This window comes from Orbicella franksi, chromosome 13 (assembly GCF_964199315.1).
Source record: "Orbicella franksi chromosome 13, jaOrbFran1.1, whole genome shotgun sequence".
Lineage (NCBI taxonomy): Eukaryota > Metazoa > Cnidaria > Anthozoa > Scleractinia > Merulinidae > Orbicella > Orbicella franksi.
The window spans coordinates 19,025,911-19,052,026 of NC_138157.1; the positions used below are offsets into that span (position 1 = coordinate 19,025,911).

Consider the following 26,116-nt stretch of genomic DNA (forward strand, 5'->3'; position numbering starts at 1 on the left):
AATATAGCGTCGGGCTCGGTTACTATTGCAATATGGCATCCGGCTCGGTTACTATTTGGCGTCGGACACGGGCGTTCTCGTCCGGGCCGTATCTACGAGTTTAAAAACCACGCATTCTTTTTGCAGTGTCCGTTGGATACAGGTTTCGAACAATAGAAATGTCCATGAAAGTCAAGTTTAAGGTGTCTGCGTCCGCTTGATAAGGGTGTCCGTTGAATACGGGTATTTTTTACAGCGAATGTGGGCGAAGAAAAATGGGACTTGCACTGCTGTCTGCTTAATAGAGGGTGTCCGCTTAATATGGGCTCCGCTTAATATAGGTTTGACTGTATACTAAAAATGCCTCTATAAATTTTTTTAATACCTCTCGACACTCGATCATGGTTCGCACTACGTGTGTTGGCATGTTACGTCATGATGTGCAAATAATTTTTTCCTAATCGATTTGATGATCGCAAGAAAAGTATAGTAAGGCTGTAAATGCAGTCATACCTGTATTTTAACACGCTTAAAAGTAGACACCCTTTATTACAGTAAGCGGGCAGTGGCATTATGGTTCTGGATCTAGGAGTGTAATATGACATCTGTATTTTCCGGGTGCGACATTTTTTCAGTTTATAAAACGCCTATTTTAGCATTTAAATACGCAACGCGCGATAGGGATTAAATTTGGTGATATTTTACAATAAAATATAAATGGGGTTTTGTGTAAACCGTTTGTCAGTCGTTGATTTACTGGCTGTGTTTTAGTGGCCGTTGCCGTTGTGGAGAGCTGGCCGGCCGTTGTAGAGCAGTTCAAATAACTTGAGTAAATGTATGGCTGTCCGCGGGGACCAAAATAAGTTGTCGTTGTAGAATAGTCTGCTGGCAGCCGGTTTCTTTCTCTAAGGGTCACTAGGACGAGTGTTTAGTCACCGCGAACTAAGGGGAGTATGGCGGTGGCCGAGTGGGGAAGAAGGCGGGACAAGGGCGGTATGGCCGAGTAGGGAAGAAGGCGAGACGAGCAAAAACCGTCTGCAGACTCTTTTTAGCTTTTTCAAACCCTCCGTCAGCCCAGCAACGGAGTGCCTGATTGGTCAATATCTGCCTGATGACAGATAGTTGACAGAAGGCCGTTAGTGAAGGTTCGACCGTAGTCATTGATAATTCAATTATTTTTTGATCTCGGTTAAAGGTGGTTAACTTTGAGAACTTCGAGACGTAACCTCGGGTTATGTGGACTCTGTGAGGGTGTAGGAGAGGAGTGGAGGACTTTTGGGAGACGGGGTGGGCAATGCAATCCAAAAGGACTTGCTAGTTAGTCATAAAGGCTTGATTGGAGTGGCGGAAATAGAGTCAAGAGACGATATGGATTTTAGGCATTCGTACTGCCCGGGACATGAATTTAATAGGAATTGACATAATGACGTTTGAGAGAGAAAATACGCAATTAAAGTTTTGCAGGGGCGTATCTGAAGACCAAATTACATAAAAAACTGACGACGAAACTTAAGGCATTAAATCTAACCACGTAATCCTTAATCCAAGTATCAAGCGTTTTAAAAACCAATCCACGTTGCTGTCATAATTTCGTGAGACTTACCACTCCGCCCAAAATGCCAAACAAAATCATGACACATTACTAAAATCGCCAAAACTGCTTCACTTCACCCCGTCACTTTTTGTACACGAGTGTCCCTCTTCGTCTGGACTACAGCCATTGATCACCACACATATTTTGTAGCAAATGCTTTACAAACAGTTTATTTCGTGTTACAAAGTTTTCCACTTTAAATGCTCAGTATACTACGTATCAACACAGTAGATTAACATGTTTTTTTCAAGAAAACTTTCAAAGGCCTTCTTGAACGATAAATTTTAATCCTCTTAAATAGAAGTGTTACTATTCTTCCGATCCAAAGAGTGATTATTTGATTCAGTTTGGATCAGACAAGCGGATAGCTGGCGCTGGTGGCGATTCCACACTGGTTGTTCCTGTTTCTTGACATCATGACGTAACCTTGCATTCCCCAGCCAGTCCCCCAGGAGTTCTTGACCAGCCAGTAGTCCTGGCCTTGATAAGTTCCATAGCCGACGACCAAAACGCCATGATCAAGTTTTGTGCTGCTGCACGACCTGTGAAAAAGAAGCAAATGCTATTAAGGTGGTATGGTACCCTCAATATGGACCAAAACGTTTGTTTAAATATGGTGAAGAAAGATCAATTGTGTGCTATTGCACTCAAGAAGAGAAATTAAATTTCCAGAGTTTTACTCAAAATGGTTGCTATGGAAACCAGCCACAGCCTTTTGAAGTAGTGTTTTATAGTATTGACGCCAACACTTCCTGCTCTTTTACAAAGCAAGAATTGACTGTCAAATAAGCATATCATGTAAGTTTCTGTTTTGTTCTGTGATATGAACCTAAGTTTTGACAGTTAACTCTTATTTTCAGTGCTTTTTACAGCTTTATTTTGAAATAACCTTATTTTTTACCACACCCAGTGGACAAATCATCTCATGTCACGTGACAGACCTTAAAATGTTACGATTTTTTTGGTTTATATCATCACGACACTATTGGTCTTTGATGAGCCCAAGTTTCAGCAATTCTACTTAAAAACCTTGCAAAGTAGAAATGTTGGCGCGAAGTCAGTCGGTACAAAAGTAAACTTTTGAGAAAAATGCACTTTAAGTTTCTTACACGAAGTATTAAGCATTTAACGAACCACAAATAGTGGGGGGGGGGGGGGGTGCAGATTGGATCTCGGGGGAGGGGGTGCAATGGTTGTTCTATTTTGTAAAAAGGTACCGCAGTTGTGGGAAATATTCCTTGTCATAAGGGAAATGAATGAGCCTGTGATGGCAATTTGAGGCAAAGCTTTTCACAAATAATTATACCAATCGAGTTGTGCATGTCTTAAAAGTTTTTTCTAAATAGTTTCGTTTATATAAGTTAAAAATAATCTATAGTTTTGGTCACGTTCTTATAGTAAACAGTCGTTGTTATGGCCGTTGCCACGTGAAAAAACTTATACCACTGTGTACTTTCCTTAAATTTCACACTCATCTGGAAGGAAATTCGGCAAGATCGTTTCAAAATGTTTTTGACAAGTCCTCAAGGGTCTTAAGTCTTGTATTTCCAAGAAATTGAATTTTTCATGAACATCGCCATATTTTAGGGTACCATACTACCTTAAACTCCTTTGGAAATCGTTACTATCTTTCCGTCACACAACACTAATTGTGTTACATTGTATATGTAGTCTATATGGATGGTCACGCAAGGCTTTGTCGAGCCCAATTATAGCATGAAAAAATCGTATCCTGAACTTTTCCCCGCAATTAGGCCTGTCGAAAAATGTCAATGATTTTGAAAACCCAAGGTTTTCCGAAACTATGATCTCAGTTCTCATAGTCCATGGAAACTAAAAGGCAATCTGGAAGGCGGATTCCAAAGGAGGAGGGCTAACGCGACAAACATTGTACAAAGTACTTACTGCTCATTGTAGACTCCACTGTGATAGAACTGAAACGACGTATGACTCGCGTCAATGGCGACAGAGATTGGGCCTACCGTCGCGGTGGCGGACTGAAGGGCTTCTTCGCTTCCTTGAGGGACGTCGACGTATCCTGGAAACAAAGGAGAGGGGATGATTAAATGCGAAATCTCCTTTCTTATCGATATTTTCTTATATTATCAGTATGGAGAATATTGTATGGCCATCAGTTGCTGTAGTATTATGACCAGCTGGATTATTTTGTATAGATACTATAAGGACCGAATGGACAATTTAGCAAAACATCCTTAGAATTGAAAGTTCCCAAGAGAAAGATACTAGTAGAAAAGGCGGACGTAGTTCCCAAGCGTTTCGCAACCTCGTTCTCATTCTATACTATCTTCGTCCCCAGAGCAGCTTGTCACTTTTAGCAGGGGAGACCTTGGCACGACCAAGAGTTTCCCTACCGTGTTTTAAACCAGTTTGACCGTGAAACCCTAAAGCTTTTCACTTCTCTTACCCGTAACTGTAGCTCCAACGTTGTTTGGATTATATCGGCAGTTGTCTTTTCTCGCCTCATACGCGTAACTAGTTTCAGTGTCGATTCCGCCATTAGCTTTGATGTACCTGAAGGCATTATCCATAAGTCCTCCCTGGCAGCCATGATTGCCATAACTTGTGGAGCAGTCGACCAGATTCTGTTCGCTGAGGGAGACGAGTTGTCCTGTTCTCTTGAAGTGCTGTCCTTCCAGTGATCCAGTTGTGCTGAAAGCCCAGCAAGAACCGCACTGGCCTATATGGCAAAACAGGAAATTGTTAAAAATCGACCTTGTTTAAAGACAGTTTCTGGAATTAACCATACTCTCATTTTGAAAAGAGAACATTTGCCTAATATCTGGTTTCCTGGCCTAGGAATTTCATATTACTAAACTGGGTTTGCAAAATCACTATTAGCGCAACCTCCTAACGCAACGCTTCTTAATTTGGTTTCGTCACGCGGTTCCTAAAAAGAGGTCCGTGTTGGCTAATCCAAGACACTGCAGTAATGAAAAAATTGACAAAGGGTACAATCAGTGTTAAGGAGAAAACTGTACAAAATTAAAAGAAGGCGAAGGGGAGGAGGAAGAAAAAGAAGAAGAACAAGCTGAAGAAGAAGAGGCTCAGAAGAAGAAGATGAAGAGGAAAAAGAGGATGATGAAGACGAAGAAGAAGAAGAAGAAGAAGAAGAAGACGATGTGATGATAATGATGAATATTATGGTGATGATGATAATGATGGAGGAGCAGGAGGAGAGCAAAAACGTACCCTGATCCTTCACAGGAGTGACGTATCCCTTGGTTCTCCAGTCGACAGTATCAGGCAGACGTACTCCACTGGGAGGAAGAAAATGCGACCCTTGTTGTTCTGTTTCGTCGGAAAAGTGAGAACGAAGTCCCAGGAAAAAGAAACGATATTCATCGACTGTCAGATCACCGAACTGGTTCATAGCCAGGGTGTATGAGTGTCCTTCGGAGTTATGTTGTTGAATTTTCTAGAAATACAACAGATAGGACAATTACGAAGAAGATACTGAGATAAATTGTTCGCGATAAACAGGCTCAGCAGTCCAACAAAACTTCCTTCATCGCGAACCTCTGTGCTTCATTTTCGTTTTCTAAACCATGTGATAATGGCTATGAATTCTTAAGGACCGAAAGTAAACTAAAGTATCAACGCCAGTCTGAAACTGGCTCCATAACGACTTTATTTATCTTATGATGTAATGAAAAACAATCCTTCTGATGGAAATACCCAAAAATTAGTTAGAGTGAATAAGGCAGTGTTCGTCACCGCTCTGTCCTCGCCTTGCTCCTGTTTCGCACTTCGCGCTCTTAATTATTTCGAGAGTCTGGGACTTTAAAGGACTTTCGAAACTTGAACGCCAGTATTAACGAGACTGAGGCCCGGTCCAAACGCCGCTCCACTCACGTGTCGAACCAAACTTAATTAAGTTCGACTTTTGAGCGACTTTGGAGCGACGGCTGCTTCAGACGTCGTACTTGCGTCGAACTTAATTCGGGAAGTCGGTGGTTACAATTTTCGACGAGAAAATATGCGTTCTGAATTCAAGAATTCTGTCCAAATAGAAAAGCTGTGACTAACATTTCGCTGCTATAGCAATATTTAGGGAAGCAAATTCAAACTCAAGGTTCAGTGTTTGTATTTAGACGGGTTTTCTACCGGTTAATTCGACTTGTTAAAGGGAAGTCTCATAAGCTGGGCTTTTATCACGAAGAAAAAGCAAAAAATAAACTTGTGCTAAAGAAACTCGCTTATGTAGTCCCGTTTCTCATGAATCGAAGGCATATTGTTTTGTCTTTATTTTAGGCCCGGTTTAAACGTCGCATGTGCCGAATCAAATACTAATTTTAGTCGACTCGAATGAATAAGTTCGACTGATTTGATTTAAACGTCGCATTTTTTTGCCGAATAAAATTGCTGAGCGCGAGCGACGTATAGGGGGCGGTAAGATGAGAGACCCTGGGAACGAGGTTGAGCTGACTCCGCTCCAAGTTGGTAAAATATAACTTAACATAATTTATGAATTAGACTCGCCACATGTAAAATGCGGCGTTTAAATCAACTGTCGAACTTCAGTCGTATATTCGACTGGATTAGTCGAATATTCTACTGAACCCGCATTTAATTGAAATATGTCGCATTTAATTGATTTAGACGTCGTATTTTAAATGCACTTAATTCAGCAATTGGATTCGGTGCATGTAGAATGCGACGTTTAAACCGGGTCTTAGCGACGACTTCGTACTTCCTGCATGACTGGTCACGCCACTCAATTTTGAGCCAATCACGAGTCCCGTTATATGAAAAATACATTACAGTCATTTATGCGTTAGGTTCGACACATGAGAGAACACCGTATGAATCAGCTGCCGCTCCAACGTCGCATAGTGCGACAGACCCTGCCGAATTTAACGTTGTTTGCCGCACGAAACCTAACCTGCCGAATCAAACTAATTCAACGCCGCTCTTCTGCCGTACTTAACTCATCAGTTAGGTTCGGCGCATGAATGGAGCGGCGATTGGAACGGGCCTGAGGAAATTTCACGGAAGTCACTTAGATCGTTGAAAAATCGCCACTAAAAACATCATCTGCAGAAAAATCGTGTGATATTTGTATTAATCCGTCTTTCGGCAATCTTTCTGTTGTAACCGAAGCGGTACACTACAAATATGCTAAGGAAGTTACTCCCCGAGTTCGAGATGAACTGCACATGTTCTTATCAAGGAAACTGATGAACGACTTTTACTTACATCACAGCTTAAAATCCAAAGTTTTTTAAAATCTCTTGCATGATGAAAATTTATCGGCATCATTTTTAAAACGTTTACATACCCTCAAGTTTTCTCTCCAAATTGCATAACGAGCCTCTTCTTCGGTGTCTGTCTCGTATGTCTTGTCATGAAATGTTTTCCAAGCTTGCCACTGTTCCTTGTATTCATCAAACTTCAGAAAAGCGCTGCTTGCAAAGGATAAGCAAAGCACAAACGCGATAACACCTTTCATTTTGACGAAGAGTAACTTCTTTCCTGCCCCACGTGCACCGAACCACGATAACAACTGAAAATGCTGATAACTCGGAATGCTGGTAGTTTTATTAACACCGGGAAGTAACAAGTCACAAGATCGAAACAACCAATTCTCAGCTCGAACCTCAAGCGCGCTGGAGCCTCAGAAACTTAGCTCAAACCTGTTGTGGAACGAGGAACAAAGATAACAATCGTAAACACGAAAATGAAATAAAATAAAATAAAGCCATACTTCGAATTCCTTCTTTTTTTATTCAAATCGTTTCCCGACAGAAAGGCTAGATTCAGCGCAATAAATATTTCTCAATAATGAATGATGCAGAGGTATCACTTTTATTCCACGAGTTGTGAAATCTTTTAATTAAGGCTGTGCATTGGTATACTAGGAAAGAACTATCGAACAAGATAAATATTCACCGAGATATTCGATTCTAGTTACACGACAGTTTCGAGAAAGGTTGTGGTAAAGCGTACGCTACAAAGTCGTAAGGTATTATGGGTTATGCTGTTCAAGATTGCTAATAATAGGAAAGAGCGCTAGCACGTGTATTCAGGCTTTCGGCTCTTTCTTCTTGCTGAAGGAAACAGGGCGAAAGTGCTCACGTTTTCTTCTTCCTTCTTGCTAATAATAATAATAATAATAATAATAATAATAATAATAATAATAATAATAATAATAATAATCGATATTTAAACAGGGTGACCCCTTCAGTCGCAGGACTGGTATCAACGTCAACTCTTAACTGTTACTCAGGATAATATTTTAACTGAACGACCATAATGCAACGCGATCGTAGTGCGTACACCACCTGCATTCAGTATTAAGAGACGTGCACTCGACCGCATCAAGGAGCAAATGATAATATTTTAACTGAACGACCATAATGCAACGCCATCGTAGTGCGTACACCACCTGACTATTACTAACCATAAGAACAATTAACATGGTAAGGGGGGGGGTCCTTCTTTATTGGCCATAAATTTGTTGCTAAGGAAGGTTTCTAACCGTCATATTTTGAAAAGCAGACCTGCTAATGATAAGTTTTTTTGCACAGGTTTGTTCCATTGAAGCCCCTGCAAAAGTTTCAAATCACGGCCATATTTAACCAGTCACGTAACAAGAATAGAAAGGCATCTAAATCCGACAATTTAAATCAGCGTCAATAAATTATGAACGTCCACGTGCTTAATGCTACGTATGGGTTTTATGAAACTCGCATTATCTGATAAAAGTCCTGAGGTAATAAACACCATATTAACAGACTTTTACAGTAGCTTTCCTCTATTACGCATAAACAATAACTCCTTACGTACGATTATAAAGAAGACCAATTTACTTCTCAATCATAAGAAAAATCGGAACTCTTCGCCTTTTCTTCCAAATTTTAGGGATTTAAAATTCTAACGCGCGGTTTGGGACTAGTACGCGAAATCATATCTTTTTTCATTTAGCACCTCAAAACGCTCCAAAATAGCTTTGCTCTAAATATCGCCTTCAGCAGCAATCCCTTAGCAAATGTTCTAAATATGTAGTTAAGAACGACCCCCCTGAAGGGCTCATTAACCGATTCATGCGCCCTCGCGCGCGATGCTAAGGAGGTGAAATTTCACTTCCGGCTACTTACGTCAGCCTGAGCGCGGAAAATAAAAACAACTCAAGAACTTGCAAATTCGCTTACATTTAAGATGTTTCTCTTTGGGTTTCACAAAATGCAGAGTAAAAAAAAGTACAAGCAAAGGCAAAATAAGAGAAAGACAGAAAAACAAAAGCAATAGAAAGAGAAAACCTAACTCCCTGTGGCTTTGACTGATCTTACCGAAGTGCGCTGGTAGTGTAAATTGCGCACGCGCTGATAGGGTAACTTCCAATATATATCGGGCGCACTTCCGGTTTCTTTAAATATTTAATGCTAAAGGAAACGCAGTTTTACGTTAAATCCAGCCTTTTTTGACGAATTTCGATTGAAACCAACGTTGGGAACATAGCTATGCATTCCTTTTTGGAAATCACGCTTTTTTTTCCAGAAAATTACGAATTTTTCAATATTTTGAAATTCTCTCAAAATCTGACCTTTTAGAAATGAAACAAAATCTATGCATAGCGTAATGAGGATTTAAATTAAGATATTAACTCAATGAAAAAATCCCGATAAAGTAATGTGCCTGGGAGCCTTTGCATTTTTTCAGTATTACCCTGCCGGCAGTCAGTTTCACAGAAAGTCTTACTTCAACCTCTCAAGAGTATTTTTTGATTGTTTGGAAATACCAAGCGATTCTAAAACCAGAAGATCATTTTGATTTCAAGTTGACCAATTTAAATCATCTATCAAATCCTGTATTCTTGACTTAATTTGTTGAATGATTATGGTTTTGGATTTTTGACTTTATGACAGTGAAAGCCAGTAATATGATATGTTGTTTTCGAAATGAATTTTCGCTATTAAAAAGAAAAACAAAAAACAAAAAAACATTCATCTGTCCTTGCGTGACAAGCATTAGGGCCTCACATGATCCACATCGTGGTGCATCTGGTGTAGAGAACGTCACACCGCAATGAACTTTCCAGCCTCTACACAGAACACTCCCAAGCTAAGTTAACGCACGATAATGGCAAAATACCGGTTGAACGGTCAACGCGCGAGAAAACGGCCAGTTAACCAGACTATGTTACACCAGAAGGCTGGAATGTTTCAAAACTTATATTTTATTCAGTGATTCTCAGCCTCTGAGGCAACATAATACAAGTTTTTGAATTCAATAACTTTGAAATCAGAATCTCACGAGTAGAGTTCAGATCCAAACAAATAAACCAAACGTCTTAGGACGCGACAGATTATCACAGTTTCATTGTTATCTACGTTTTGTAGGCAGTTTCGAAAATAAAGCTTTGAACGAAACCAAAAATTCCTTGCGAATAAGAGCATCAATCCCACATATCACCACAGGCAGCCCAATCTAATTGTACATCCTTTCACTGTTCGACGCCCTTTAAATCTTTGCATTTAATTTGTTGTTGTTTTTGTTTTGATTCCGTTTTGCAGGATAAACTTGTTGAAGACATCATGAATAACACGATTTTAGTGATTTTGACTACGGACAAAAAGTGTCCGAAAATAATACCGTCCGAAATTCGTAGACATCCGAAATTTCAAGCGTCTGAAATATTTACGGTACAGTGTAAAACTTTGAAGTAGCTCCAAAGCCCTTAGTTTCCCTTATGCTGGGTTTAAGGAGCAAACTTTATTTGAGACACTGATGGACATACGTAACGGCTTGATAGAGTTTGTGTTATCTTCTCATCGGTGTGTTCTTAAAACCTTGAACCCGCAGTAAAACTATTATTGTTACAGATGTTATTTCAGTGTAATTCGTGTTTTGTAGGGGTAAATTCACTTTAACTATGTTTCAGCACAGCGTCCGAAATAAAATAAAAAGTGTCCGAAAATGAGCCGTTCCAAATTTTTTGCAAGCAATTAATAAAATGCTCCCAGACACCAAGTGACTTTTGGCACTCGTGTACCCTATCTCGACCACAACCAGAGATGCTGACCACATTTATTTTATTGCAAATGTTTTAAAAGCAATTCTTTCATATAAACAAAAAAATTCGTCTTATATTCTCAGCATACAACAATATGTCTGGATTTACGAAAAAGGTGATGCGTATGAGAATTTCAGTTTTTCACCGCAACTCACCATGAGTATTTTTTCGCGCCAAAAACATAATTTTCATAAATCCAGTCGTACATACATGTATAAAAGCTTAGTTCATTGGAGTTGGCACTTTCGTCGCTATGGTAAAATTTTAACTGAAATGGTCCACCAAACGTGGAAAAAATTTCTACTCAACAACAAATAGCTTTCTGCCGTGCAATGTTCTGAAAAATCAAGTTATTCGTCGAAACGTATCCACCTCAGCCGTCCGTACTACAAAATTCGGACCGCTCAGTCAATTAATTAGCATTCTCCCCTTCATCGTAAACTAGGTTGTCTTGCTAGGATCAAACAAGCGGATAGCTAGCAAGTGTAGCGATTCCACACTGGTTGTCCTTGTTTCTTGACATCATGATGTAGCCTTTCATTCCCCACCAGGTTGCCCAGGAGTTCTTCACTAGCCAGTAGTCTTTGCCACGATAGGTTCCATAGCCAACGACCAGACCAGCATGATCAAGGTTTTGGCTGCTGCAAGATCTGTAGTAAAGTAACAAATGTCTTTAAAGTGCTACTATGACGAAAATCGCATCTTTCCTATCTAAGCAATTTTAAAACATAAACAAGTAGTCTGTACGAGAAGAAAAATGCTGTTTATCATTTTCAAATATCTCTTTGTTTTTCAAATATCTCTGCTTAAGTTGTGTGTACAACTGCGATGATCAATCATATCTTCATATCTTTCACCGCAGTTCAAATATATGGTCTTTATATGGTCAAATATATGGTCTAAATTTTCTTCCGCGCGTCAGTTCAAAATCATGTTGAATTATTTTAAACATTTTTAGACGAAAGCAGCGAAAGCCAAATGTAAAATTTGAAAAAAGAAAACAGACAAAAACCCACTTAATACAATTTCAGTTGTTTATTTCCTGTAAGCCCGCTTGTTTACAGAGAAATTATCAAGGAGAAGTACTGTCCATCCGCGTATTTTCCTCGGACGGGCGCTATGGGCTGATAGTGTACACGCCTCTCAGCGGATAAACACTATCGCGTCACGTGACCAGTTTGAAACGACAAGAATCGGAGAAAATTTATTGGTGAACTATAACGAATTTTAGTATAAATCTACTAGCGTTTTACCACGAATGCCGTTCTCTGATTGGCAATGAATGAATGAATGAATGAATGAATGAAAGATTTTATTAAAGTGTCAATAGTATTTAGCTTAAAAAAAAAAAACTAACTTGGGACACGTTACTCACTACCTATTCTGTTGTAGATAGTGAGTAGCGTAGCAGCGTGCGCTGGAGCCACGCCTCCTTGTGTTTTCGAAGTGCCCTTGAAGAGGATTTAGATTAAAGTTTCGAACGGGTGATAGATTTATACTAAAACAGTTAGACTATTCGCTCTCGATTTCTATGCGTGATAGCTGACTCCAGCTGCGCCCTAGTCAACTATCACGCGATAGAAATCGAGAGAGAATAATCTAATTGCTTAATAGAAACACGAGAGGAAGTTTGGGAGAACGAGAAATGCTGTGGGAACACGAGCCGACAGCGAGTGTTTCCATAGCTTTTTCGAGTCCTCCTAAACTTTCACGAGTATTTCTATTAAACAAGTAGATTATTTGCATTTTGATTGGTTCTCACCTATGATCTATTAGAGGAAAGACGCATAGATGAAGTCAATATTATTTGGATCCGGGGGGAGGGGGGGCTCTGCCATATATGGGCTATATAGGTATGTGCCGCTGTGAAGGGTATGGTTTTCAAGCAGTTTACTCTAGGATAGGGTATATAAATCAGAGCGTTTGGGTCTAGAATAGGGTATCATTTTTCACAAAACTGACTGGTTGGTTGAAGATTTTATCTAGAGTAAGGAAACCAGGAATTGCCACTCAAAAATATAAAAAAATCAAACCGGGAAGTTTAAATTTACGCAAATCAGCCTCAACAGTGTCGATAGATGGGGGGATTTGGGGAGTTTACTCTAGTATAGGTTAGCAAAATTCAGCTGAACTAGCTCTGGTATAGGCTTAGGGTTCCAGGGTCCCAGCGGCACATGCCCACCCAGAAATTCCAAAAGTACCCCCCCGGGTTTGGAACGTTGAGCGCGATCTGCGATAAAAGCGAGCCGGGCGCGATATCTTATTCTCGCGGTTTTTTCACGTCACGCACGAATCGAAGCGAAAGAGGGAATACTCGTAGTCTAAAAGGAGGCTGGCCAGCGTGACAAAAATTGCTGCGGAAATTACTCACGGTTCATCGTAGACTCCACTAGAATAGAACCGAAACGTTGATCCAACGCTTGCGTCAATGCCGACGGAGATTGGTCCCACTGTTGCGGTGGCCGATTGAAGGGTCGTTTCGTTTCCTTTAGGGATGTCGACGTACCCTGGAAAAGTGATGTGATAACAATCCATACATCATCCCCGTACTCAATAGATTTCTCATGGTATCAGCTGCCTTGCCTACGACAGCAGCACCCGCAGTTCGAGAAGCGGTAGCGACCTTACTGTCCAACCGAAACGACAGCGATAAAAGTCTTATGAAACAATAAAGACAAAGCTTGCAACTGTTTTGGCCTCATGTATATGTAACTTCGGAACCCTGAGTTTGATCTGTATAGGTTTTAAATCAAGTGATTCCGAGTGTAATTTGGAATAAATAAGTCCGAGTAATTTTTCAAAGACTGAAATAAAATTAAACGAGCCCGTAAGGCGAGTGCAATTTGTAGTCTTCGAGAAATTTACGAGTTCAGCAATCGAACGAAATCGAACACCAAACTTTGTGTGAAGTTGATTCTCGAATCAGCCAAACTCAATCGAACAAATCAGCGCTTGAAGCCATTTTTCCGGCTCACGTGTTATACGTTAGTCAGAAACTTGGTTTTGATTTTCACAACGACCAAGACAACCACAACCAGTTTTACAAAAGTCAAAAGTTCGGAAATCAAGCGTTCGATTAAGTTCGATTGTCCTATTTTATTATTCTGGGCTTGTTCGATCTACCCCGATAAGTCTTGACATCAGAGTGGAGACCTGCGTAAAAAATTCAGTACAGTTCTTTCGCTTGGTGTTTTAGAATTTCCTTCTTCCGCGCAAGAACCCTAAATTCTAGCCCCGGAGGGAGGGGTACTCCCTTACGTGGGCTCAGTATAGGTACGTGCGGCCCCAAAGGGTATATGGTTTTTCCCAGCCGTTTTGTTCATAAATAGGGTATTGGTTTTGACCATATTGGCCATCAATAGGGTAGGGTTTTTGCACTCCAGTCTTGAATTGGATATGTTTTTTAGAAGTACCGTGTGTCACTAAATTTTTGCGGCGGGAGCTTATTTTTGAGAATGGGCAATTTTGTGTAGTTTGCGGGAACTAATTTTTGCGATTGTAAAAGACTGGTTTTTCTTGCTGAGCACTAATTTTTGCGATTTCGGGAAGTCGTCTTTAATTGAAATTACAACATTTTCGCTTTTTTAAATTAAACTGCGTGTAATTGACAATAGTCCAGTAATTAGTGTCTCTCTACTATAGTAACATCGTGTTCTTGTGTGGCTGATTGCTCCAGCAATTGATCAGCAGTAATATTTCATCGTTATGTTTCTGAACGAAAGAGACGTTTTAAATAATCAAAGGACACTTATGGTCAAACTCGTGGATTAAGTAATCTAGAGATGAAATATGCTGGTGCACGTGCTGTTACTGGTGTATTATTAAAGGCTGTTAAAACAAGCCGGGTTCATACTACGCGAGGTAGTACTTATCTCACAAAGTGTAGCCTTAATTCGTTGGCTTTTGTTGCACACATATTGCAAGAACATACGTCTATAATAGCTAAGGGTTCTTGGGTCACAGAGGTCACTCCTGCCCAAAAAATCATAGAGTGCTCCCCCCGTTTCCCCACACCCAGATCATGATGTTGATGTTTGTCTGCCTGGTGGGAAAATTTGCATGTAGTCAAGTCGTACGAGCTTACAAATGATTTTCATTGCATTTCATTCAATGCTATGTGAGGTTTCTTATGAGACAGCACTTCTTTTCCAATGTGGAACCGGTTGTCTCTGTATATTATTGCAGTTTAAATACATCAAAACAAGTAGCCTCTTTTGCAAGCATTTTCAGTGTTGATTCGAAAAATCTGTCGACCCATAAATATGTGGTCCAACAAGCTCACAGTGGTTTTCTTTCCCTTAGTTATCTTTTCCTGAATCAAGAAGCAAAAGTGTAAACAAAAGACAGGGTAAAACTCATTTAAGCTTATCAACATCAAGTATTTGGGAATTTCTTTCCAAGTTTATGTGCATTTCACATCCCACTTAGAGTTCAGATCAATGTACTAAAATAAACACGACAGGTACAGAAAGCACAACTTTAATCTAAACTTAACTCGATGTTGCTTGAAAGTGGACAACTCAACATGAAGAACGTAATACAAACTGCAAAGCTGTGAGCGAAAGTGCTGCTTGAGTGAGCGTTGGATCTCACAGGTGATCTATAACAAGAGGCCTCAAGTAGCCTATACCCATGCGCAAGAGAATAAAAGTCATATATAATAGATACGCAATGCGTACATAGTCAGAGAAGCAATTTGAAAACGTTTGCCATCTGACAACTAGAAATAATACGGGAGAAACGCTAATTTGAAAAAAAGTGCATCATAGATCTAAGATATAGATAATTAAGATGTAGGAGAGAAGATAAATGCTGTAACGCAATATGCCGTCTTTATTAGAAGGATATCGTCAGGCGAATAACAAAGCAAGCTGAGTCGAAAAATTATAGAATATAGAGAATAAACAAATGATCAGAGTTGCGAATTGGATGAAATATCTTTTTTCATAGCAATTCTGAACTAAATCTCTTTGGGCATTTTTTGTTCAAGTGTTAGACTTGTTTATGTTGGTTGTTAGGAATATACTCCAGTACTGGGCCATTGTAACAAATATCAACTTTGCCTTATTTTTACTATATTTGTAATTTGATTTTAAAGTATACTTGAAACTTGATAAAATAACAGTACTCCTCAGTAGGCACCTGGTGTTTTTTGTAAGTTATATCACGCAATGCCATATTTCCGAGAATTAAAATATTGTTATATATATATATCCTTACACATTTTGCTAAAAATGTAATGTTTCAATAATTCGTACAAAATACAAGGTGTACTACACTATGCTTGTCAAACAGGATCAAAATGTCGAAGAGTGATATTTATGTACCGAGTTGCCATATTTATGTCCAAAGTACATTATATATATCCAAAGTGCAATATATATGTCCAAAACTGTGATATGTATATCCAAATCCGGCGACCTGTTTTCGTTTTATATATAACAGTCAAATGATTTTACATATTTCAATACAGTTTCGATATAAATATTTCACGGACTGTTCTCGATATATATTTCATGCGGTCAGTATTTCATGTAAGTCTACATGACCTGTCCCGCATCTCGCGAGCACGACGTCGAGCCTCCATGTGAGTAAGGAAGAGTTCCCTGGCGACGTGGTCTTCGCCGGTTCATTCTTCCACCATAATTGAATGATGGATTGAAACTGGAAACAATTTGCTGCTGAGGAGCTTGCCTTTCTGCTTTAGGAGCGAGCAGCGGGGAGAGAGCACATTCACGGTCCCCGTTGGCGGGAAAACGTCTCGGAATCTGAAACCTGCATCGCAGCTCTTCATTCACGTTTTGAAAACCACCACCAGTATTAACGGGTGCCTCTCTGTTGCTTTGATAAATCTGTACATTTGTGGGTAGGTTTGGTTCGCCGATTTCCGAGCTAACGATCTCTCGAACAATCCGCTGAATTCGCCACTCTTCCGCCGCCATATTGCTGTTTTGCAAAGTCGTCCACTCACATGTCGGCCTCGACGTCATGCTCGCGAGATGCGGGACAGGCCATGTAGACTTACATGCGATACTGACCGCGTGAAATATATATCGAGAACAGTCCGTGAAATATTTATATCGAAACTGTATTGAAATATGTAAAATCGTTTGACTGTTATATATAAAACGAAAACAGGTCGCCGGATTTGGATATACATATCGCAGTTTTGGACATATATATTGCACTTTGGATATATATAATGTAATTTGGACATAAATATGGTAACTCGGTACATAAATATCACTCTTCGACATTTTGATCCTGTTTGACAAGCATACTACACTAACCAAGAAGCAGAAAAAGAAAAAGGAAAAAAAAAAACTTAAACACACAAGTGTTTTATTACCTGACATTGTTTGTCACATTCTTCTTGACTCGAGCATGCAATTTCAGTTTTTAATGGACACAAACCTTGTACCAGAATAACTTTAAGTATATTACTGTCCTTTTGCATTTTCTAAAAGCTAAAGATATAAACAGTTGTCTGAAATAACACCAAAAACACTTTGTCATGGGAACTCGAGCAAGTGAATTTCAAAGTTCAGAGGAATTGCCCGGCAAAACACGGGTAAAATTTCATCATCAGTTTCATTTCACTAGTACTTTCAAGTGTTTCATATATTACTTCAAAATTTATTTTCTTCATTTGGTGTTGTTAAAAATGATTTCTTTTAAGAAGATATTTAAGGTTACAGTATACCTTCAGGGGTGTCTCGCGCGCAAGCGATGTAGCGCGTGCAGTTTAAGCTGTAGATACCTAAACCCCTATATCAAATTAAAGCTTATGGAGCTGGCTATCAAACCATACCATGAATTTTGAAAGAAAATGAATTGTCGAATTTTTCACGAGCACTAAATGCGAGCGCCCGAATCACCTTTCGAAAGCTACAAGTCAAAGCGAATTTCGTTTTTCGCCAATTTAATTTTTTCCTCGGTTTCAGGGCCCAAAGCGCTTAAAAAGTGTGTCTGCGTTTTGGCATATTCAATTGCGGTAAAAAGTTACAGAACATTTTCGAAATAGGATTAAAAAAATGTGGAATGATCGTACAAAAATCGCTCTTCCAGACACGCTTTTGTAGTTTATATGTTAAACTAGCCACTGTCCAAATTTAAGAGCAATTGAACAAAATCCCTTTGAGTTATAGCTCTTTAAAGTATCTACTTCAAGTGAAAAAATTTATTCGAGAAAACAGCGCTAAGAAAAATTTTATGCTTCGCAAACAAACTCCGCCCGCAAACGCCTTCAACTAGGTTCTCAGATAACTAAGCCAATCAGTGCAGGGAAAGTTTACTACCGTTAACCTCCTGGTGAAATTTACGCGCGAATCGCTAAAAAACTCTTGTGTTTAGCAATGCGCTCAAGGAACCGAAGGCAGAGAGATAATTTTTCTGTAGCTCGGTTTTTCTTGAAGCTGGTCTGGCAAAATGGGGAAGACTAAAAAGGATACGAACGCTAGAGTGGCTGAGCGAAGGAAACAAACAAAAGAAAGCGCAGAGAGCAACTGTGTGTGGGTAACTGTGCATGGATAATATTTCAAATGGTCTCAATGAGTCCGACGATTCCTCGATATCGGACTCAGCATCCCTGTTATTGCTGTCAAGTTCCGAAATTTTTACAGAACCTTTCTTTTCTCTTACCACGAATATTTGCCCGCCTTATACGATAACTATAGCTTCGTCCGCGTGGCGAACTTTCGCTTCTTCACTCATCGATGTATTTTCATTCGTTCTTCGCTGTTTTCGCTTTTTCGAACTGGTCCATGGTTTAAACGTGGTCTATGTTTACTTATAACTTAATAGAGACACGCCTAATACCAAAAATGCTGGGTAGTCAGAACAACAATGCTGATCAACTGAGTAGTCAATTCGTGACATCCATATAGGTAATTCCCGCGAAAATCGTCTCGGTTGATTGCATACGCGCCATAGGGCTGTCAATCAAGAGGTAAACTTTTACTTCCGGTGAAAACATAAACCGCCATTTCTACGCCAATATTTAGCCTTTTTCAATTTTTTTTTTCAGAAATTAGAGATTATTCTTCGACCACTATTTTGACCCAAAAATCCAAATTTGAAAAAAATTGCCGACCCGAAGGTATACTGTAACCTTAAAAGAGTCACACAGAAGTTTCCAATTATCTCGGTACAAAGTTTTAGTCCACTTGTTACTCGAACTTTTGGTGGATTCCTTCTAATTAACACCTAAGCTAGTATATAACTATAACTGAACTGAACGACTTTAATCTGCATTTGATAATGGCGACAAGATAACGCCGAAACGCCAAGTTATAGCATTTATTTTTCTTTTAAAATAATTTCTTTGTAACTGAGTATCTTTTGGGATTTGAGGGACACAAGAAACTTGAAAATTTTGTCCTGAAATCCTCGGACACATGCTAGAATATTGATATATCCAACGTGGCCTATCACCTGCCCGTTTTGTTGAACACGTCCATTTACACGAACAGGAAGCATTTTTTGACCAAAAGAATAAGTATACAGAGCACGTTCTTAGTAAATCATTCTTCGTAATATGTCCTTGAATCTCCAAAACCGTAATAAATTTGAGACTTGTCATATTGTCAGATGGCGATCGACATAAACGATGGCTTACCTCTCCAGAAACACTTTCTTGTTGTTCATGCATGCTCACATGCCAGTTCAGAATCTTAACAACAAACTTAAGTACTGATAGGTACTTTCACACCGTATCAAATTGGTGAAAAAGTTCAACGTTTGCGAAAGAATGGCACCTTCTTGAAGAATCCAATATGGCGGATGGAGCTCCAAAGACCGTGGTAAATGTACGCATGCATTAATTTGCATGCACAAATGTGACACCAAAACGGAGAAACGCAGCCCAATCCTTAACTCATGCGCCACACTGCGCATGAGTAATCAGCCAAACTTGAAAAGTAAAGCGATAATAAGTCAAAGACTACTGCAAGGCTGACATTTCGGCTGGCCTCAGGTTTAGATGTTACTAAATTATAAAAATGAAATTACAACATTATATAATGGTGCCGATGTTTGTCCTGTTTTCAATAGTTGTTTCGTTCATTGAAAACTGTTTGCTTCGCTCATATAAGTCCATTAAGGTCGACGAATAAGACACATTCTCATTAAAGCTTACCACATTAGCATGTCAGGTCACTTTACAGCAAACTAATGCTCATTTCCTGGTCATGCTTAACGCCTGGACGAGTCAAAGGCTTATGAAATTCAGCCTTCAAGTTGGCCATAGTACTAATTCGAACATTCCAACTCCACTTCAATTTAGCGAAACACCTAATGGTCGTGTAGAAGCTACAAAATCATCAATTTGGTCTGCAAACCTAGGGCTGACTGCACGGTTACATGGCTTCAGGCTCGGTTACTATTCCAATATGGCGTCCGGCTCGAGAGCGCCCGAGTCCGACGACAAATAGTAACCGGGCCGACTAATTACGAACAGTGTCTACACCCGTGTGAGTGACACAATTGCATATCGGAGTCCCCGCAACAAACACGTTTCTACGCTTCGCGTATCCACGAGTTTAAAAAGCAGCAACAAGATTCTTCATGTGATGTCTGTGTGTATGATTTGGCCAGTGGAGTCGGGAACTATTTTTTGCGGATCGCAAAAATTAGAACCCGCAAATATAGTGCCACACGTTAGCTACTTTTTCTTCCTTAATGATAAGACCATCAACAAAAGCCCTTCACAATACTTTCAGGCTTCAACATTGGTGTGAACTAGATGACTATTTACAAGGCCGGTCTCAAGTGAAACAGGGTATTAATTAAAGGATCGTGTCATAACTAGGGTATTCAATTTTTGGTCAGGTCATAAATAGGGTCGGGAAAATCGTTGAATTTGGTCATAAATAGGGTAAGGCTTTTGGGAAGGGGGCCGCTCACCACCATACAATTTTTCTGAGAGTATCCCCCGGGATTCTATTAGAGTGTCCGTTACCTGTCATGGTGGCCCCAACATTTCTTTGTTTAAATCGACATGGGTAGTGTCGAGCAAAATACGGGTAACTGGCCTCCGTGTCGATTCCGCCATTAGCTTTGATGTACCTGAAGGCATTATCCATAAGTCCGCCATGGCAGCCATGATTGCCATAACTTGTGGAGCAGTCGACCAGATTCTGTTCGCTGAGGGAGACGAGTTGTCCTGTTTTCTTAAAGTGCTGTCCTTCCAGTGATCCGGTTGTGCTGAACGCCCAGGAAGAATCGCACAGTTCTGTATGGTAGGATAGAATATTTGTCAACGATAGTTTTCAGTGATTTATAAAAGATGATACAAATATCAAACGGTTCTGAAAAACACTGACAAGAATCATTCCTAAAAGTACTTTTCTAGAAAGGAAACCGCGATCAGCAACATAATCTTGCTACGAAAAGGAAATGCTCGATTATCGTCTGAGTTTTACCGGCTAGGATGAGAGCATGAAAAGTAAATAGGTTAATCCCTCATATAGGCCTTATTCTAAAGCCAATCCCTCTAAAGCTATTTTAAGATCACTCCTGGATTCAAATATCCCAGTGGCGTCCAGAATAGCCAATCCTGTGAGGGGACGTTTGGTCACGTGGGCAGCCTAAGACGCTTTACACAAATTTTCATCATCCACAAAAAAGTGTTTTCTTAGACATCACCCACTTGGCAGCATCATCCGTCGGAGGACTGGGCACCATTTTCATAAAAAATAAAAGGGGTAACCATTGAATAAATAAAGTGAAGAATCTGGGATATGATGGATAATTGATACATAAACGTCCTCACCAAGATTTAAGTCTGTGTGGTTTTTCATTCGCGCATTATTCGGAGAAGTCCTTCCATCAAATTTTAGAACTCTCATGGAGACGCCATGTTGGTACCCCTCGGAGGGGCACCAACATGGTGAAAGGAGCATCTCTACGTTATTGAGTTTTGCTATTGAAGTGCAAATTTATATAACTCTAGAGCTTGAAGGCATTGAAATTAATACTCCATCTAGTTCAAGAACTGTTCAGTTAGTAACAACGTTAGCGGTGACTCATCTTTGACTTATGCGACTGCCTTCTTTATATATTATGTCACGCAACGCGAAGCTTGGAAATTCAAACGTGCTCTACTACAAAACGAAGAACCCTGTCGAGCTTAAAACGTTGTAAAACGTCAAATTCTTAGAGTGTCTTATATCTGATGAAACTAAAACCTCAGAAGGAAAGGTAATTTTTAATTTTGAAATATGATGGCGTCAACGCTCTTGCTCCTCTTGCTCTCCTGATTACGTGACTTGTGAAATCATACCACGAGTAAGAACAGAGAAATCGATCACCTTGACTTTTGACTCTTGTGACATACCCCTCCTTTCTCCAGTCAACTTTAGTTGGCAAGCTGACGTGACTAGGTTTGAGGTAGGCTGAGCCGCTTCTCTTGGTCTCGTTGGAAAAGTGGTATGGTGGTCGCAGGTATAGGAAGCTGAATTCATTTTGAGTGAGGTCTCCAAAGTGGTTCATGGCCAACCGATATGAGCGACCTTGGGAGTTGTGCTCGTTGATTGTCTAGTATGAAAATGTTTATAGGTTAATGTATTTCAAGCACTATGTGTCCTATGTGAAAAAGATTCCTTTCCAGTGATTAACGCGGTGGAAATATTTTCAGCTGGGCCCAGTGTAAGGCGTTTCTTCTTCTCGTTTTTTCATGAAACAGCACCTCGTTCCCAACATGGTGGCACCAACAATTGTATTTAGATCGTTATTAGCCTAATTTTTATATAATATTACTTGTAGATTAAATATAGGTCCACATCAGCCTCTGGCTGCCTTTAATTTAACCTATTTCAAATAAAGTATGTATGTATGTATGCAGGGTCTCTCGTCTTATCGCCCAACCGGAGGGAAGATGAGAGACACTGGGAACGAGGTTGATGAGGGAAGACGAGATAGCTTGGGAATGAGGTTGACGAAACAGCGGCTACAAATCCCGGAGGGAATTCCCATATGAAAAGGACGGGGGTGCTCGTCATACCTTTTAGGAGTTAAAAAGCGGTTTTGGTACCTCTTTAATCTTTAATCTTTAATAAATATACTCCTGAAACTGTGGAACTATACTAGGAGTTGAAAATAACAATAAAAGCACGTAATAAATAATATAGGGTGTTTACCCTCAAAAGGTCCTTGGAGTGGAGCTTTTGCAGCACCTTTTAGGGTATCGAGCCAAAAAAAAAAATGGCAGGAGATAACGTTTCGTTTTAAAATTGGTACCTCTTAGCATGAAAAACATTTCAAGCGACCTCCACAAAACAGGATCTTGGTACCTCTTAGAGGCCACAAATCCGCTATGCGAGTTTATCGACCTGAAGCAAAGGATAGTTACTTTTTTTCTCTCTGTAAACGTTACAAGATCGCGTCCTCGCGTCGGCGTCGCCGATTCCCGTTTCGTAAATGGTCGATGCCATCGTTTGGTAACCAAGCCTTTCAGAATGGACGATGCCATATCTGCTTTGGTATAGGCCTGGACAAGGTAGAAACTGGTTTTAATTTGTTGATTGGGTAAAACGCACTCGTCAAATGCTTGATTGTTCATATTCACACTGGTTTGCTTACGGTTAGCTTTTATTTGATGGTTGCGGCAACTCTATCATTAATATTTAAGAAAGTCACGTTTTATAATGGTAATTGAAGTGAGTGGAGTGCAATTTGGCCTGAAATCATACGAGTGATTTCAAAATCGAACGAGCGCGCAGCGCGAGTTCGATTTGAAATCACAAGTATGATTTCAGACCAAAATTGCACGACACGAAGTTCAATTGCCACTTTATTAGATCCATTTTGAAATCGCACGATTTTATCGCCTTAAATTTTAGATTTTTGGTCCCAGTAGCCGGTTTGTTAAAAAAAGCGGAACCGGAAACGCCTTTACGTCTCATTTAGTATGCAAAACGATGTCATGTGACGAAAACTCATTCGAGCATGACAAAGAAACAAGCAGTTCTGAAATCGGAACGAAAATAGTCTACTTCAGGTACAAAAGTTCAGTTCTCGTCGCCTTAATCAATGATGGAAGGCCTTCCCTTCTTTTGTGGTTGAGGCTGAGACTTTCATTGTCTTTGGAGAAGGAATTTGAAGATGCATCCTGTGTAATTCTGCGATCGATTTCTTTTGAGTTGTGAAACTCCCTCGAGTGCACGATGCCCAGTGGTACCTCTTAGGGTTGAAAAACATTTCAAGCCACGTCCACAAAACAGGATCATGGTACCTCTTAGAGGCCACAAATCGGCTAAGCAAATAGTCAGTATGGAAGACGATACTGAATTAGTCTTGGTCTTAAATATAATCGTTAGAAGATCGCGTCTTCGCGTCGACGTCTTGACGAGGACGAACCTATTGACCCGAATTGGTTGTTATCCTTTGGTTTTTTGTACTGTAGTCGTTTCACCCGAGCTAGGTAACACTACCCACTAACTAAAGGCTCAAGGACCTTAGTACCCACTTGTGTAAATATGTACCGGCGAACTTAATCCCTAGGGGTGACCCTGCAATGGACTAGCATCCCATCCAGGGGGGAGTAGAAATATTCCTAGTCGCTTCATGCTACAGAAGCCTGGATAAGCTCCGGCCGCATGGGCCACTTGGCTTGTACGTAGACTTATCCTTTTACCCTTGGGATGAGAATGATCCTATGTACAATATTTGAGGCATTTGATGAGAGTCTGAATGGGGATACCTCGATAACACTATACACTTAAATTTTTGGCTCTGTAACACAGAACAGTTAAATTTTAGGCATTTTAACGTTAACAGTAAAAAATTCTCTGTAGCAGTAAATTTTATCCAGAAGAAAACAAAAACGGCCCTTAGAAGGGCAACGTTATTTTGTTCAGTATAGCAAGAAGTTTTCGGCCACTTTCCAACGATTCCCGATCTTTTCGGAAGATTTCCGAAGATTCCCGAAGACAGCCGAAGATTTCCGAAGACTGCCGAAGATGTACAGAGACTTCCAAAGGTAGACTACTCGTTGAGCCCAAGAAATTCCCTCAGATGTTTCTTGACGGCTGCCACGCTGGATTGCTTCGAAAGGTCGAAAGTGACACTGCTTCTATGCCTTTCGAAACCAGAATCCTCTCCGCTTCTATAGAAGCTCACTAACACTTTGACAACATCGGAAGAGAATCCACTCGATGCCGATGCCGCCATCGCCGCCATGATGTTTTGACGCTGACCAAAGGATCGTGGGCTTCTGGCACGAGGTAGTTCCCAGTGCTACCCAGGCTTCCCAGAATAGACAGAATACTGTTGCACATTAGGTCGAAAAGAAAAACTACAGAACTTTTGAGAGGCTTTGAGCACGGACTCAAAGTTCATGAGTGATTTTATTATCGATTTTCGTAGACCAGATAAGAATTTACAATGCTAAAAGACTATGGGACCCCATGGGGTTTCCACGAAAAACCCTCTAAAGACTTAACAATATTTTCTCCAGAAACACTAAACATTAAGCATTTGGCCAATTTAACAGCAAACACTGAAAATTATGGTCAAATAACACTAAACACTAATCCTCATTCAGACCCTCATTTGATTAGTGTGAGTCCGTTCAAATTTTTTTTTTTTTGCGCCGATAAATTCGGTCTTCGATAACATAAATCCATGGATATGCAAAATGAAAATACGAAAATATGAAAAGGCAGATCACTCACACTGTATGGTTGGTCCATTTATTTATCGATTTCCGTACTACTACTTATTTTCGATCGATTCTCTCAAAAATGATCTACTCTCGGTTTTATCGATTGAACAGAGTTTCAGTGGGCCAGACAGGTTGGTGATCTTTGTTTACCAAAGACTAGGTGGCTTGTACTTCGGATGAAATACAAGTTGGTGATGAGTGCGTGGTGAGTATTGAATACATCTACAAAAATAGTTCGGTGTCCTGAGTTATTCCGATTAGTTCTCATAGTATCTCACCTTAAGGTTGTCTCTCCAAATAGCTTTCCTCATTGCCTCCTCGCTCTTGGTAGCGTAGCTTTTACCATGAAAACTCTTCCACGCTTCCCACTGTAATTCATCTTCTTCTACCTTGAGGACAAAGCCACTAGTTGCAGTCAGGTACAACAAGAAAGCGAGAAATTCCTTCATTTTGCTTCCGCGTCTGGAAAATGTGTTGGAAACTCGGAGCAGTTTTTCGTGTTTCTTCTTTTTTCTTCTTCCATGCGCCAGTGAAGGAATATGAGCGATAGACTTGGATAAAAAGTTATCAGAATTATGACAAACAAAAGGTCACAAGGCTTCCCCATAATGTCTCGTGGCGCATCACAAGAAAAACTGTGCATTGGAAATTGGATTGCAATAGTCCCATGACACATCATATATTCGTTTTCGACCTCTAGATGGTTTTTGAGTTTGGACTCCAATTTAGTAATGAATAAGTTATTTTTATATAAAAGAGGTAAAAAACGTTCTCTGGTAAAATTGTTTAAAGTTGTGAGCTTTCAACAGCCAGTCTGCTGTCTTCGACGGACAAAAATGAAATGATA

General features: G+C 40.0%; 2 protein-coding genes and 1 pseudogene across 2 annotated transcripts; all 3 read right to left on the reverse strand.

The window, feature by feature from the left end:
• Positions 1-516: 516 nt before the first annotated feature.
• On the reverse strand, positions 517-8,231 carry LOC145465324 (cathepsin L-like). Its single transcript, XM_081449102.1, has 5 exons — positions 6,873-8,231; positions 4,784-5,009; positions 3,999-4,271; positions 3,479-3,611; positions 517-2,115 (listed from the first exon to the last, which is right to left on the reverse strand). The coding sequence occupies exons 1-5, from the start codon at positions 7,041-7,043 to the stop codon at positions 1,926-1,928; spliced, it is 993 nt and encodes a 330-aa protein (XP_081305228.1). The 5' UTR covers positions 7,044-8,231; the 3' UTR covers positions 517-1,925.
• A 115-nt stretch (positions 8,232-8,346) lies between these two features.
• On the reverse strand, positions 8,347-20,875 carry LOC145465096 (procathepsin L pseudogene; annotated as a pseudogene).
• A 731-nt stretch (positions 20,876-21,606) lies between these two features.
• LOC145466590 (cathepsin K-like) lies at positions 21,607-25,722 on the reverse strand. Its single transcript, XM_081450305.1, has 2 exons — positions 25,548-25,722; positions 21,607-22,142 (listed from the first exon to the last, which is right to left on the reverse strand). Exons 1-2 carry the CDS (start codon positions 25,716-25,718, stop codon positions 21,795-21,797), a joined length of 519 nt encoding a protein of 172 aa, XP_081306431.1. The 5' UTR covers positions 25,719-25,722; the 3' UTR covers positions 21,607-21,794.
• Positions 25,723-26,116: the final 394 nt, after the last annotated feature.